At 34.5% G+C, this 14,968-nt stretch overlaps 2 protein-coding genes across 2 annotated transcripts in view; one reads left to right on the forward strand and one right to left on the reverse strand.

Annotated features, from left to right (window-relative positions):
- The window catches only part of LOC125683285 (protein eyes shut-like), a 21,493-nt gene extending 16,413 nt beyond the window's left edge, over nucleotides 1-5,080 (reverse strand). Inside the window, exons 1-3 of the mRNA XM_048924281.2 lie at nucleotides 4,989-5,080; nucleotides 1,656-2,219; nucleotides 1,511-1,570 (exon numbers count right to left, since the gene is read on the reverse strand). Coding sequence (XP_048780238.2) covers nucleotides 1,511-1,570; nucleotides 1,656-2,219; nucleotides 4,989-4,992 — 628 coding nt within the window. The 5' untranslated portion in view covers nucleotides 4,993-5,080. The remainder of the gene's footprint in view (nucleotides 1-1,510; nucleotides 1,571-1,655; nucleotides 2,220-4,988) is intronic.
- LOC125683291 (leukocyte receptor cluster member 1 homolog) lies at nucleotides 5,036-14,305 on the forward strand. Its single transcript, XM_048924318.2, has 7 exons — nucleotides 5,036-5,159; nucleotides 6,599-6,698; nucleotides 7,904-8,101; nucleotides 9,725-9,845; nucleotides 12,580-12,655; nucleotides 12,955-13,051; nucleotides 13,371-14,305. Exons 1-7 carry the CDS (start codon nucleotides 5,137-5,139, stop codon nucleotides 13,662-13,664), a joined length of 909 nt encoding a protein of 302 aa, XP_048780275.1. The 5' UTR covers nucleotides 5,036-5,136; the 3' UTR covers nucleotides 13,665-14,305.
- Nucleotides 14,306-14,968: the final 663 nt, after the last annotated feature.

A 14,968-nucleotide genomic window follows, 5' to 3' on the forward strand; every position in this document is an offset into this window, starting at 1 on the left:
TCTCAAATACCATGGATATATCAAAGCGATTCGGAAGTCCCAACCACTTATTCTTTCATTATCTACCCTCGAAATCTCGAATCCTCAGATATCTTAAAGTTTTTTCTCAGTCCCATCGAGTTTGAGATAACAATGTTTGACTGTAGTATATGTGTAGCCCTGTTTTAGGATTGATCTATATATAGGTTAACAATTGGTTACAAAGAGCAAGTCCATTCAACACAGGAGTTTAATGTCATTGCACCAATACCAATGAATACTGTTAGCATGCATCTAAAGATTCAGACACCTAGTCTTATACATGAAAGAGTACAATCGCATTATCACCAGTGTGAGATTGACTTTATCCATGCAAGATTTTTCTGTCTCACATTGCTGCGACGTCATTTGATTGTGACGTCATTTTCTATGATTTACGATACACGGTGAAGTAAAATATTTTGTATTGTTTTCTTCAAATTCCAATTTGATATAGCTTTCTGGTGGACAACCTTGGTTTTTTTTTCCAGTTTACAATTAAAGTGTAAACCATTTTTGGGTATATAGCTTTCTGGTGGACAACCTTGGTTTTTTTTCAGTTTACAATTAAAGTGTAAACCATTTTTGGGTATGCTCTTTCTTTTTTTTTTTTAATTAGTTTTTGCATTGAAGTTCAAATGAGGATTTTGATAATTTAGAATATTTCAAAGCTCTTAAATTTATGCACTAAACTGTGGGTAATATGTGAGAAAAATAATCCTTCATTATTCATTCATGTGGGATAGGGAAATTCCATCTCTGGGACAAGATTTGCTGTCTAGGACTTGGCAAAGTCTCGTCCTAGACTGTGAATCTTGTCTCCTCGGTGGAATTTCCCTATCCCACACTTGTACTGATGAAGGATTCTATTATTCACAGTGCAGCACAAGTTATTTCCCCCTGAATACAGGGGGCACACAACACACTGCACAGAAGGAAATAAAAACAGTTCTATTAACAGAAACATTATGCACAAGTTATGAGTATTCTCCCATTAACAATATTGTTTCACAACCCCTGTGCAGTTGTTTTGTTGAGTTTTATTAACATGTTATGAAACACCTGAGACACTTTCTGATTGGTTATTTTAATTTTTCAATCTTCAAACTTTTCTCTTGTATATTTCATTGTCACAGATCATAAGAGCGCTTTCATCTATTACATGTAAATGTATATTTCAATAGAGATGACATCAGTTGAAGGGAAAAAAAACCCCACAAAATAAACTGCAAGTCTATAACGGAAGAAACAGGTCCTATATCATGTACTTGTTTTGTAACCTCAGTTTTCTCAAACTCTCATTCCTTAATTTATTTTCTAAATTTTCATAAGACATTCAGCAAGCCTTTAAATGTATTTCTTGAAAATTAAAAAAAAGTAAGAAATTAAATCAGGTTACTAACTTACAGTGTATGGAACCTATATATATTTCTCTAACAGTGAGTCTACTAAATATGTGTACTAGTTTTCTGACAACTGGTAAATACAATACCTGAAATTGATCTCTGAACAGGTTCTTTCAAACTGGTTGCCTGCAGCTGTCTTGACAAATCTGTTAAATTAAAATCGATCATATAAAAACTGACATGAAATAAGACGTACAGAATTCCTTTTTTAATCTAGTTTTGTTTTAATACCTTCTTCCTCTGTTCCAGACAGTGTCACATGGGGGGTTATTCCTGTCCTGTCCTCCCTCTGTCTGTACGCAGCTAGACTGTAACCACTATCTGATGACTGACTGCCTGGCACTTTGAGATCTGTAGCACTGGATGATAATTCTCTTGACTGGTTAGGAGATCTGGATTGTGAACTCAGTAATGAACTATCAGGCACTTTTGGAACTGTGTCGTATGAATTACTTGGTGAGTTGCTAGTCTCATTTAAAACTTTGGGTTGTGTTTGAGCCTCTCTGGTTTCTTCTGGGTATGTGCCCCTATATTGTCTTGACCTGTCAGCATGAACTGACAAAGAATCATCACCAAACCGTTCAGCATCCAGAGAAAGATCATCTTCAGGCTCAGTCTCACCGGGTAATGACCAGAGACCTTGGCCATTTGACTTGATCACGCCACAGTCCTTTAAAGTCTGCAGACATTCTCTTATTTCACTTTTTGGTTTTTTCAAGTTCTCACTAAGGTAATCAACAGACAAGGGCTGCTTGGACGACTCCAGTTTTCCATAAATAAGTGCACCTAAGTGGTCTATTAGGGAAAAAAGTTCTAAATTCAGACATACATTTCTTTTTTCTTATTAAAACTCAACATTCCATCAAATTTGAAAAAATATGAAATCTAAATACTGAGGAAAAAATTATTTCCATCATTGGAAGAATACATTGTGACCCTGTCCATTTTAGAGAATTATTACCAAGTGAAAATGCAAATCTAGCTGGGACTTATTCAAAAATTTAGAAGTTATAGCAATACTGTACTATATGCTGATTATAAGACTAAGGAATGATATTGTTACAGTCAGAGACTGATAATGCAATATACATGTACTTAGACAAAGTTATCATTCACCATATATTTTTTACATGTATGTCAAATACAGAGATTTAATAATGTTTTTATAATATGATTGAATAATTCCTAGCTCTCTAATTGGCTGAGATCCAACAATGTAGAAATCATACTGCGTTATGTTTACCTGCACGTGACCTTCCAGGTGAACATAAGGAATTATTTTTTCCACATAGGACCAAAAATAGACATTCCAGGTGAACATAAGGAATTATTTTTTCCACATAGGACCAAAAATAGGTCGTTGAAACTTACAATTAAAGCAAGCCACCTTCGAAGTACAATATTCACCTCGACCTTCGGGCTCGGTGAATATTGTAATCCTCAGGTGTCTAAATCATCGTATTGACCTCAAAAAACAGCTATAATTGTAATCTTAATTGTAGCAAGTCCTAATTTTATCCATGACTTTAACCGAAAAATTGTTCTCCCCTACAAGTCTTTTCTTTTGTTACCCTGAATTGATCTTTTGAATAATAATTTTAAAAAAGCAATTTCTTATGGAGATTTTTTGATTGACCAGATTAGACATGCATTAATGATCAGCTGATAAAAGACATGTGTTTGTTGAGTACTTTCAATAATTATAAGCCTAATACTGGAAATCATTGCTTTAAATGCACTGCATGCTCTTTGAAATGAATTACTTCCGGGATTTAGTATGCCTATATCTACCACCTCTCTATCCTTCTCAAGTACCTCCGGCCTTCCAAAATTTTATGAATTATGCAATTTCTGTTCTGATAAATGACATAAATGTACATGTTTTAAATTGAAGATACTTCAACAAAAGATACATATATTAAATTATGACCTACTACCATGAATGGAAACAACCATATAGATAGTTTACTTATAAATAATTACCTAGTTTTCTATCTGAAAAGTACCTGCTTTTGGATGCTAATCTCTTATTTTGGATGCTAATCTCTTATTTTGGATCCAACACTATAGCATATGTATGTGTCAGTTTCAGCTAGGTCAAATGTAGTCTGGGAGTGGATCAAAGCTAGGAATTCAAACACAGGACCCCTTCATCCCAGTCATGTAACATTTTCCTTTCTAGTCACCCCACTTAATTATCCTGCTTTTTGTCAATGATATTTTAAAGCCTATGGAATTAAATCCTTCATCATCATTTCTGATGTGTCATTTCTCAATTCACTAGGTCTATTAGTTATAGCATTTTGGACACATATCATGTATATTTTAGTTTACTGTACATATATTCCCATGTTTATAATAGGATCTCAGAGCAGTGCATGTTCATTCAAAATTAGTAATGTAGGGGTCCCACCGTCCCAGGTTCAATTTCCGCGTTCAGCCATAATTATAATTTCTCCTTTCCTCAGTACTACAGATGGTGCCGTAGCCAAGCCTTATTGAGTATAGTCATTAATATGGTTGATGATTCAACATAAAATGTAGATATATTGTGTAGACATCTATCGTATTGTTGTAGTCCTAGCTGGCAGAGGTGCACTTGTGTTGTCTTTGAGGTTGAACTATCTAGAAGGGATGAATGTAAAAAAATCGGTGGCCTGTGGATATTGGCCTGAATAGGTCAAAGGTTGGAGCTTCTGACTAGAAAAGCAGGGGTTGTAGCCTAGGTTTGATTTCCAGTCCCACCATGTATATATATTCTCCTTTCCAATAACAGGATGCACCCCATCTTCGCTAGCCATGGCTATACCCATAAACCATCTTCGCTAGCCAAGGGTTTTCGGTCCACTCCGCCCGGAGCGGAGTGGACCGAAAACCCTTGGCTAGCGAAGATGCCCATAAACGGGGGCAGAGTGGAATGGACTGAAAACCCTTGGCTTTTGAAGATAGATGCACTTTTAATCCCATTTGATTTTGTAAATGATGAAGGTCTACCCCTCTATAATATAAAACCATGTATTAAGAGGGGAAAACCTATGTATAGATCTATCATTCCTCATTTACGATATAAAATGGGGATAAGCGCCTATATATCCTATATAGTCTTACAGGCCTAGTCTACAATTTATTGGCCAGTCTAACAAAATCTAGTGCCCTTCAGCTACTGGAAAGATGCATGATGAGATCACATGAATACAATTTTAATTGATCTATAACAATTAATGTTTTTCTTGAACTGCTGAAGAAGTCCAAGGAGGGTAAAAATTTGATGTGGTAACGTGTTAGGCCTATACACAGGAGCATCTTCTCTGCTCTGTTTTCTGTGTATTTGTATATGTGTGATAGAGAACAGAACGGATAAGATGCCCCTGTGGCCTATATGTATAGATCTGAAGTTTGTATGTAGTTTAAAATTAAAAGGAAAGTAGCCAAATATCATCAAGATCTTGTTATCATGATTTGCTATATGTGAAAAATATCATATTTCCTAAGACAATACAATAAAAATTCTTTAAAAATAAATATAAGAACATGTTACAGCTTTTAAACAATTTCAACACAAACCCATCTCCTTTCGGCTGGCAATGTTGCATCGAGCAAGAATAAATTGATCGGGATCGGAATTCCGGTATTAATGTAACTGTTTCGATTTGTGATTTGTGGGTCACCCGCACCCGTTACCATTCGACAGTGTGTAGGCTATATTATCAGAATGAATATTCTTCACCACAAAAGGTATTCTAAATCATCTTTCATTGTTATTTGATAAGATGCACAGTTATTCACGGTTTATGGTTAACATCGATCGCAGGAGTCTTCAGTTTTATCTCTGTAACTAAAGCCGTAAAGGTCTAGAAAAATATGTAAACAACCACCACTGTGCTCAGTGCAGTGGTTGTTGATTGCATTGTAGACCTGCCGACTCCTGTGCATCGTTAGACACAGGGTTTTAACACTATGAATCTGAGCAAACTGGTATATATATTATAATAGGGAGATCTAATATACTACATTAATACCAGTTTGCATATAGATTGTGTCAAAACGACAAAAGACTAAATTCCTGTGACATTGCCAGTTACATCACTTTGTAACATATTTAGAGCAGCAGTATTGAACAGGTTGGGAACACTTTCCCCATCGCGAGATCTTTTCGCTAAAACGGATTATTGGACATCTTGGCACTTTTTCTTCTTTTACACATGAAACAGTTACACATTGACAATGAATATATCACACTCTTGTGCATTTTTCTTGATTGCATGGTATATATTTACTCTCGCTAAAATGGGATAATCATATGTTTTAGCGAGATCTCACTACAGGGGAAGTGTTCCCAACCTGTCAAAATCAGTGCCAGGGATTTGAACATTGCTTCATAAGAAGGTGAACTTATTGAATCTGTGTCAGCAATTTTAGTTAAAATGGAGTTTAATAGAAGTTTGAAGGTATATAACTTGTCATATATCGAGTTAGAAAATATTTTAGAACTTTTTGATGCTGAATTTTCAAGGAGGCTATTTGATAATCCTAAAATACAGAGATATAAGGCATATATTGTGCACAGACAGGTTGTACTGTAAAGAAGTGTTTACAAGGACTGGATCTATTGTGCACAGACAGGTTGTACTGTAAAGAAGTGTTTACAAGGACTGGATCTGTAGCTTTCTGGTCTATCTCAGGGTTTTTTCTTAGAGTTTTGGAGCTATCCAATGCTTACCATGAAACAGGACCTGTTTTTAGGGCATCTGAAATGCCCATGACTTTCACTTTTAATGCTGGCACCTAGCTAAGGAATAGTCAATGCCTTTGAAATATCTAAGGTTTGATGTGGCACAGGGATCAAAAACTAAATCTGGATCTCCTGGTTGTGAAGTAAGAGCCCTTACCACTAGGCTGCTGCTGTGCTGTACAATTAAAGTTTCCTAAATCTATGGCTTTATATCTCTGTATGAACAAGTTGACTCAAATGATTGTTGTGGTCCAAGTTTTTTTCAAAATTGTTGTCTGTCATTTACTGATTTTTCAATATACCCACCACCTGCTGACTCTATAGCTTTATTTATATGATTATTTTTTTTATCTACTAGTAGGGTTAATAATTACACTGTATCTTGAAGCTGAAATAAAATATGGCCAAGTTTTCTTGACTGAAACCATGATCTTCCTTTCAGCTGGCATGTTCGCAATAAGGACAACATACAAAGAGTTCGACGAGATGAAGAGAAAGCAGCTCTTGAAGAGAAGGAGCGACAACGCAAAATTGCACTTGCTGTAAGGATTACCTATATCATACAAATAAATCTATTGAAGAATAATGAAATATTTAGGGTCTGACATTGAAATTGACATGGGAGCCTCATATGAATCAAATTGTCTACCCGTCTGTCCATCATCACTTATTGTGGGGTGATATCTCAAATAGCATTCAACACAAAGCTTTCATATTTTATTCAAGGGTAGTTGATCATTAAAGAAAGAAACCAGGCCTGGAGGTTATAAAACTTTTTTGAGCACATTCTCATACTCAGACTCAAACTATGTTCTCTAAATCGTACACATACTCAAAAGCGAAGGTTATAAAACTTTTATAAAATCATTCTCACTCTCAAATGGAGTACATGCTCAAGATTTTTCGAGTATGTTTCAAAGCTTGCTCAGAGTTATACCCAAAACAAAAATGGCTGAGTTTGAGTATGAGTATGATAAAAGTTTTATAACCTCCAGGCCAGAAGCCTGTTCAGTAGAGCGGGTGCTCACAAGAGCTCACCTCTAGCACCAAAGGATTATAATGGGAATGTTTGTGGGCGCCCACTCTGCTGAACACGCTTCTGTTAACAGATTTTAGGGTCATGAGGTCAAAGGTGTCAAGGTTACTGCAGACCACCCCACTATTTTTATTACACTCTATGCTTTCATATTTTATACAAAGGCAGTAACTCGTTACTGTTGATCCTGCATTTAAATATTGAAGTGCAAGTTTTGAAAAGAACATGAACACTCCAGACCTCTCTGTCATTACAAACATTTAATTAATTCTGCATCATTAGTACACTTAGGCCGTGGAGTTCATGGAATGTATACATTCACATGCAGACCAATCTAATTAAAATTAGATCCTATGATCCGCTCATCTACTAGATTGCATGTAGACAGACTACACCCCAAAAAATTTATCTAACTAGATTGAAACAAAATATGTCTTCTCATAGATGCAAATGACAAGAAAGGGATTTCAATAGAAATTAAGCAGAAGACACAGTGAATGTAAATATATTTGTATTTACATATACATGTATACACATGAAATGAGTTCTCTGTGGGGTCCTTCCCGTCTGTCAGAGTCAGTTGACTAGTTTCAATCTAATCTACTTTTATAGGGATTTTATGAAAAATGTATTGCCAGATTTTAGAATGCAGAGTATAACATGAACATACACCTTCAAGTGATTTTATTAAATTTATTTCTAACTATACAGGAACAAGAAGCTAGGACAGAATTCTTGAGAAAAAAGTCAAGAAAACATTTGAAAGATGCAGGAAAAGATGTGGAGAAGTTGGATACCGTGAAATCAGTGGAAAGCAAGGATGTACCAGGGTCAAGTTATGGGACAGATGCTGTAACAGACAATATCTATGCAGGCAGACATATTAACTTCTTCAAAGAAACAGATGGGGTAATCTTACATTCAAACCATAATCATTAGGATGTAATGTTCATGATTGCAGTGCATCATGTGAAGTACTGTATAGGGAAATAATTTCACGGGTTGTAATTTTTGCGGTGTTTTAATTTTAGACACATTTGCTGGTTCATAAATTTGTGGATTCGAATCACTATAACCCCCCCCCTTTTTTTTTTAAAAAAAAAAACACATTTTGTATTAAAGAATAATAAAAATATTCATGGTTTCTTAAATTCGCGGATTTGTCTAGACTGCGAATATAGCAAAAATTTCCAAAGCAATTTATTTTCCCCCTATACAGTAGTTAAAACAAGTTTTCTGGAGTGGAATATTAGTTCATGTATAACAGTGTATTATATATACATGTATATAAATGCTAATAGTTGAAATGAAATGTTTAGTAAATGTTGTGAAAACAGGTGGGCCAACAGATATTGTATTCTCTTGTTTTGTAGATGATTGAGTCAGACAGATATTGTATTCTCTTGTTTTGTAGATGATTGAGTCAGACAGATATTGTATTCTCTTGTTTTGTAGATGATTGAGACAGACAGATATTGTATTCTATTGTTTTGTAGATGATGGAGACAGACAGATATTGTATTCTCTTGTTTTGTAGATGATTGAGACAGACAGATATTGTATTCTCTTGTGTAGATGATTATATTAGACAGATATTGTTTTTCCTTTGTTTTGTAGATGATTGAGACAGACAGATATTGTATTCTCTTGTTTTGTAGATGATTGAATCAGACAGATATTGTATTCTCTTGTTTTGTAGATGATTGAGTCAGACAGATATTGTTTTTCCTTTGTTTTGTAGATGATTGAATCAGACAGATATTGTATTCTCTTGTTTTGTAGATGATTGAGTCAGACAGATATTGTATTCTCTTGTTTTGTAGATGATTGAATCAGACAGATATTGTTTTTCCTTTGTTTTGTAGATGATTGAGTCAGACAGATATTGTATTCTCTTGTTTTGTAGATGATTGAGACAGACAGATATTGTATTCTCTTGTTTTGTAGATGATTGAGTCAGACAGATATTGTTTTTCCTTTGTTTTGTAGATGATTGAGACAGACAGATATTGTATTCTCTTGTTTTGTAGATGATTGAGTCAGACAGATATTGTATTCTCTTGTTTTGTAGATGATTGAGACAGACAGATATTGTTTTCTCTTGTTTTGTAGATGATTGAGTCAGACAGATATTGTATTCTATTGTTTTGTAGATGATTGAGACAGACAGATATTGTTTTTCCTTTGTTTTGTAGATGATTGAGTCAGACAGATATTGTATTCTATTGTTTTGTAGATGATTGAGACAGACAGATATTGTATTCTCTTGTTTTGTAGAGGTACTGTATTCTCTTGTTTTGTAGATGATTGAGTCAGACAGATATTGTATTCTCTTGTGTAGATGATTGAATCAGACAGATATTGTTTTTCCTTTGTTTTGTAGATGATTGAGTCAGACAGATATTGTATTCTCTTGTTTTGTAGATGATTGAGACAGACAGATATTGTATTCTCTTGTTTTGTAGATGATTGAGTCAGACAGATATTGTATTCTCTTGTTTTGTAGAGGTACTGTATTCTCTTGTTTTGTAGATGATTGAGACAAACAGAAAAAATGCTGAACATGAAGCAGAGAAGAAAGCAGAACAAGAGGAGTGGGAGAAAAAAGTTGGCATTCTGACGTATTTAGGTCAAAGTTCAAACGAAACCTCAGGTATTTGTCTTCTCGAAGATATGCAGTTTAACTTTTCTTGTGTAGATGTTCATTACTTTATGTATATGGTAGGACATTTAAACACCAAATATCTGCGGCAGTGTTTTAGAATAAATCCTGTTTCCAGATTTATGTGCTACATGTATTTCAAAATGCTTACAATTCCAATTTTTTGTCTTCGATGTCTTTACCAATTGTAATGATAGCCATTTCTTTATATTTATATTGCAAATCACATTTTTCTCTATGAACCAACCAATTTCAGCGCGCGACACAATCCGTTCACATTGACTATGAACGGATTATGAACTAGCTTAAAGCACGCGACTGAGAGAGCGTAATGGTTTGAAAAAAATAGAACATCTGTTACAAAGATCTCGCAAGTCACACCTTTGGATTAAGATTGTAAACTTACGTGGATTATCATCCCAATCTTGCGGTCTCCTACCTCCAAAATATGGTGCACCTTGCAATGTTGATAAAAGGCAGGGTGAGACGAAATGTGACGTAATGTCTATGTGTTGAAGTACGTCACAATAACTGTGACAGAGGCTAGGAGTTCGTTTTATGCAACAAAATAGAAGTAATGTAAACAAACGGTGTTTTAGTTAAAGGGACTGATTCACGATTTTACCTTAAATTTTGTTTTTCACTTTTAATGATCAAAATCTACTGTATAATGTGTTTGAAAGAGTTCACATAAAAATTCAGGTTATACATCATCACAGAAGCTCATTTTAGAGAGTTTATTATTTGTTTTGTAAACAAAGATTGCGATATGTTATTGTTTACGGAATTTTCAAAAGAAATGGATATCGATCTAAGCATTATTATATCTTTCATTTTTCAAGCATTTTTTGGTTGAAATGTGTCATCTAAAAGTTAAAATTTGTGACTATGCAAAATTAAGATGCATTATATTACAAAATCAATATTTCACTTGTTTGTTTGTTTACATAAAAAGACTCGTCTTTGTTTACATAACACATATTTAAGGCTAAAATATTGCTTTCATTCATGCATTCAGAAGGTCAAAATTTTGGCTGTCAACATTAAATGAGTTATATTTCTAATGTTTAACATCAAAAAATGAAAAATATTTTTATCAAAAATCGTGAACCAGTCCCTTTAAGGAATATAAATATAAGAAATGAACATCACTTTTGAGCTGTTCATGGTCAATATGAACGGATTTGGATTTGAGGCAAATTCTCTGTGAATCGCTAGCGCGATTCACAGAATTTGCCTCAAATCCAAATCCGTTCATATTGACCATGAACAGCCCATAAGTGATGTTCATTTCTTAAATGAATGTGATGCAGTTGTGAACAATGTGCATACATGTGGACATTGATAAATATAGTATGTCTATTTTAATGGCTGGGAATATGCAAGATCGTAAATATCGAGTTAGCGGAACTCTCTTGTAAAGAAGTCCAGAAAAGCGTGTCGATCTTGGGTATCGGAAGACGATTTAACCCATACTTTCCACAATTAAAAGCATTATTAAATGAAAGGTGTGTAAAAACGTCTGGATACAGGAAAAATGAACTCCTGAATTTGGCTCGTGAAGATATATGTTTTGACGCAAGCTCTTCTCAGCTTTGGGAATTTCCTGGCTGACAGCAGTGGGAAAAAATCAACCACATTTCCATTAAAATCTATCATTTGTGGATATTTCTGCGTATTTTGTTTCTTTCTTGAATCATTACTACAGGATACTGCAATGCAATGATAGTGCACCATTGTTAAAATCAGGTGAATCGATCATGACAAAAGTTGCAGAACTGGTATTATTTACCAACATGCCCAAATTCTCGCATATTCTGGGTCTCGTGAGACTTTGAAAGGAGAAAGTAAAATTTAAAACCAAGACGGAAAAAGTAGTCGCGATCTTGTGTATTCCAACAGAAGTGAAAGTAGAATGTGAATATAAAAATTAATTTTTTGAAAATGAAGCACTAATACACTTCATGAAGTATAACAGTATGAGTGTCGTCGTTCATACGCTCAGTCATGTATTTTCAAAAATGAAAGTTGTTCCTTTAATGCATACCAGTTGTCTCTCAGATGTTGTCTGATCCACATACATGTATTTCATTTCATTTTAGAAAGGTTCATTGTATTATTGGGTGATGATATACATCTGTATGCACTCATGTAAATAATTTTTGGCTGTTATGGGATACTAAAACCTCCTGTATTAGGAGTTTGCTCCCTTTAGTTATTAAACATAATGACATATTTACTGCATGAATGTCTTAGAGCTAGATTACATCTATGGAAATAACTTCTGCAATATATCTTCAGTAATAATTATTTTACTTCTTTTAAACTTACTCAAAATGATATCTGTCTCTTGATCTGTGATTTCAGGTTTACTATGTATTTATTAATAAGTTAAACATATAGTGGATCACTCCATTATTAACATAGGTAGACTGAAAGCAATATACGAAAGAATCATGACTCCAATGTCGTCTTGTACTCAAGATATGTTGGCTTTAAATTATTTGATACATGTACCAGGTTTATAAATTTCCAGTGTCAGCAGCGTACATGTATCTGTATTAAATGTCTCTATGAGGGATGAATAGCTTGACTGTTTAATGCATGGGACACCCTATAATTAGTATATGTAGTTTAGGTAACGCTTTTCAATATGTACGCATCTTGTGCTCCTAAATCAGTTGGTTTCTGCTGTCTACATGGATTTCGTTCTTTTTACCTACAGCAGCCTGGTATAACCAGAGAAAGAGGAAACACGAGGAGGAAGAAGAAGAGGACAATGATTATGAAAGACAAAAGAGGTCAGCATCTTTACTTTTACAGCCGTAAATACTGTACTTAGAAATGCTGTAAATATTGTACTTAGAAATGATGTAAATAATGACCTTAGAAATGCTGTACTTAGAAATGCTGTAAATATTGTACTTAGAAATGCTGTTAATAATGAACTTAGAAATGCTGTAGATACTGTACTTAGAAATATGGAGTCCATGAATTTAAATGAGTTGAAGTAGTGTTCTGTCATACCATATTGTATGAATAGACCAAAGTTATTAGATGAGGGAGATTCATGCATTCATAAACTATTTTATGTTTATAGACGAGAAAAGAAGAGAAAGCTGCAGGATCATTTAGATCCCATTCATCAGATGAAAAGTTATCTTGATAAGAAGAATGGAAAGGAAGGAAATGAAAAGGTGAAGATTCACGTTAGGATATGCAGTGTTGCTCTTCTTATGCGGGGTTGTACTGTAACCTTAATTATTGTCTCCCCTCTTCCAGAGGGAGGCATATTATTTTATTTCTTAAACAATAGCTCTTAATATTATTCTTTGCACTGTAAGTTTTATAAGTAAATTCCGCATATTTGCTGGTTTATAATGTAACTGTTGAAGTCTAACTAATGCACATTTTTACTTGCTCATATAGCAGAAAAAAAGCAGATGAGCATTAATATGCAAGTACATGTATATGCTGTACGTTAGGTGAAATTTTTAAAAATAATTTTATTTACAGCATAAAAAGCACAAGAAGAAAAAACACAAACATGACAAAGAGAAAACAGGAAAGAAACATGCATCTGATGCATCAATGGTACAACAGAAAACTAAACCCTCTATTGAACAGCTTAGGGCAGAAAGATTAAAAAGGGAAGTGGAGGAAAAACAGAGAACAGCTCAGCTGCTTGCCAAACACAGAGGGGAGAAAATAGAGACTGAGCCGGCAGAGGAACCACAGAGACGGCAAAAATATAACTCACAATATAATCCAGACTTCGCAAAACAATTTAGAAGAAAAGACAGAGATTGAAATGTATTGAATTTTAAATATAGACCTGAAATAGTTCTACCAATATTTCTTTGAAATCAAGTGGTAACTTTGATGTTGATAGAAAAAATGTATTTCTATGTCATCAGCTCTTCCAGCGTTGGTTACACTGTACCAACAGGTGATTCTCATCGATTCTCTCCATCATTTGAGGGAGAGTGTGTGGACTCAAAACCATGGTTTACGATGATGCTGCCCTCCCTGTTTATCTGGTGTTTCTGTCTTAAAACTTTCATGCTTTTTTTAACTTTTCAGAATGTGCAGAATGAATTCTATTGTACTCTATTAAGGTCTTCTCCACCTAGGAACTACTGCCATTAATGGAGGATGCCAAATATCCAAAATCTCTGCAATCTGAGTCCTTTAGTTAACTGAATACTTTACTGGGCACAAAGGTTACACTGTATTTATTGCCAAAGGTGGGCAATAAGATAGCATTGTTTGAATACATCAATGAACAGAGCGAAATGGAAAATATTTACCGATATAAAATTTTTGAAATTTATCAAAAAGATTATTGTAATGGTAAAAGTTTATTTTTAACAATAAAATTTGATAGAGGATTTTGCTGTGATCTTGAAACAGTTACATTTGCATGATCCAAATAAATTTATATAAATTTATATATGAACTTTTTCATTTGTCCTCAGGAAGGGACAGGTCGTTCCTAGGACATTTTGAATTGTTCGTGTTGTCGGTCATATCAGTGCTTTTTATTAAAAAAAATTTAATGACCTTGTATCCAGTATGTGGATTTCCAACACTTCTAGGTATCAGGTGTTGTTGGATTTATATCTATATATAAGTGCAATGGTCTGCACCAATGGGTGATGGTCTGCGCGAAAGTGGTGCGATGGTTTGTTGACGTTACAGACGCCAGAATCATGCCAAAGTGCGATTGTCCCTCTCCTATGTGGACACAATAGACCAAAGTGTGATGGTCTGGTGAATACCCTTCATTTATAGGTGCACCACGCCAAACTGCGATGGTCTTGACACTCCAAAGTCCGATGATGCTGGGTAGAGTGAAGTCAAGTTATTATGACGTCATTCATAACGTCTTTTTAAAACTCAAACCGAAGAAATATGATGTCAGTTTGCCCCAATGAAGGTTCTTTCTGTTGGCATCAATGTCTTTGGGATATTGGAGGAAGGCACGGGTGATTAAGATTGACATGGATGACTGCAAGGGCAAGGTTTGCACTGTTGAGGACTATGAAAACAGCAAAGTACATATAATAATAATAATATTTATTTAAATAGTGCCCTATATGACTATAAATAAC

The sequence above is a fragment of the Ostrea edulis genome, chromosome 1, assembly GCF_947568905.1.
Source record: "Ostrea edulis chromosome 1, xbOstEdul1.1, whole genome shotgun sequence".
Classification (NCBI taxonomy): domain Eukaryota; kingdom Metazoa; phylum Mollusca; class Bivalvia; order Ostreida; family Ostreidae; genus Ostrea; species Ostrea edulis.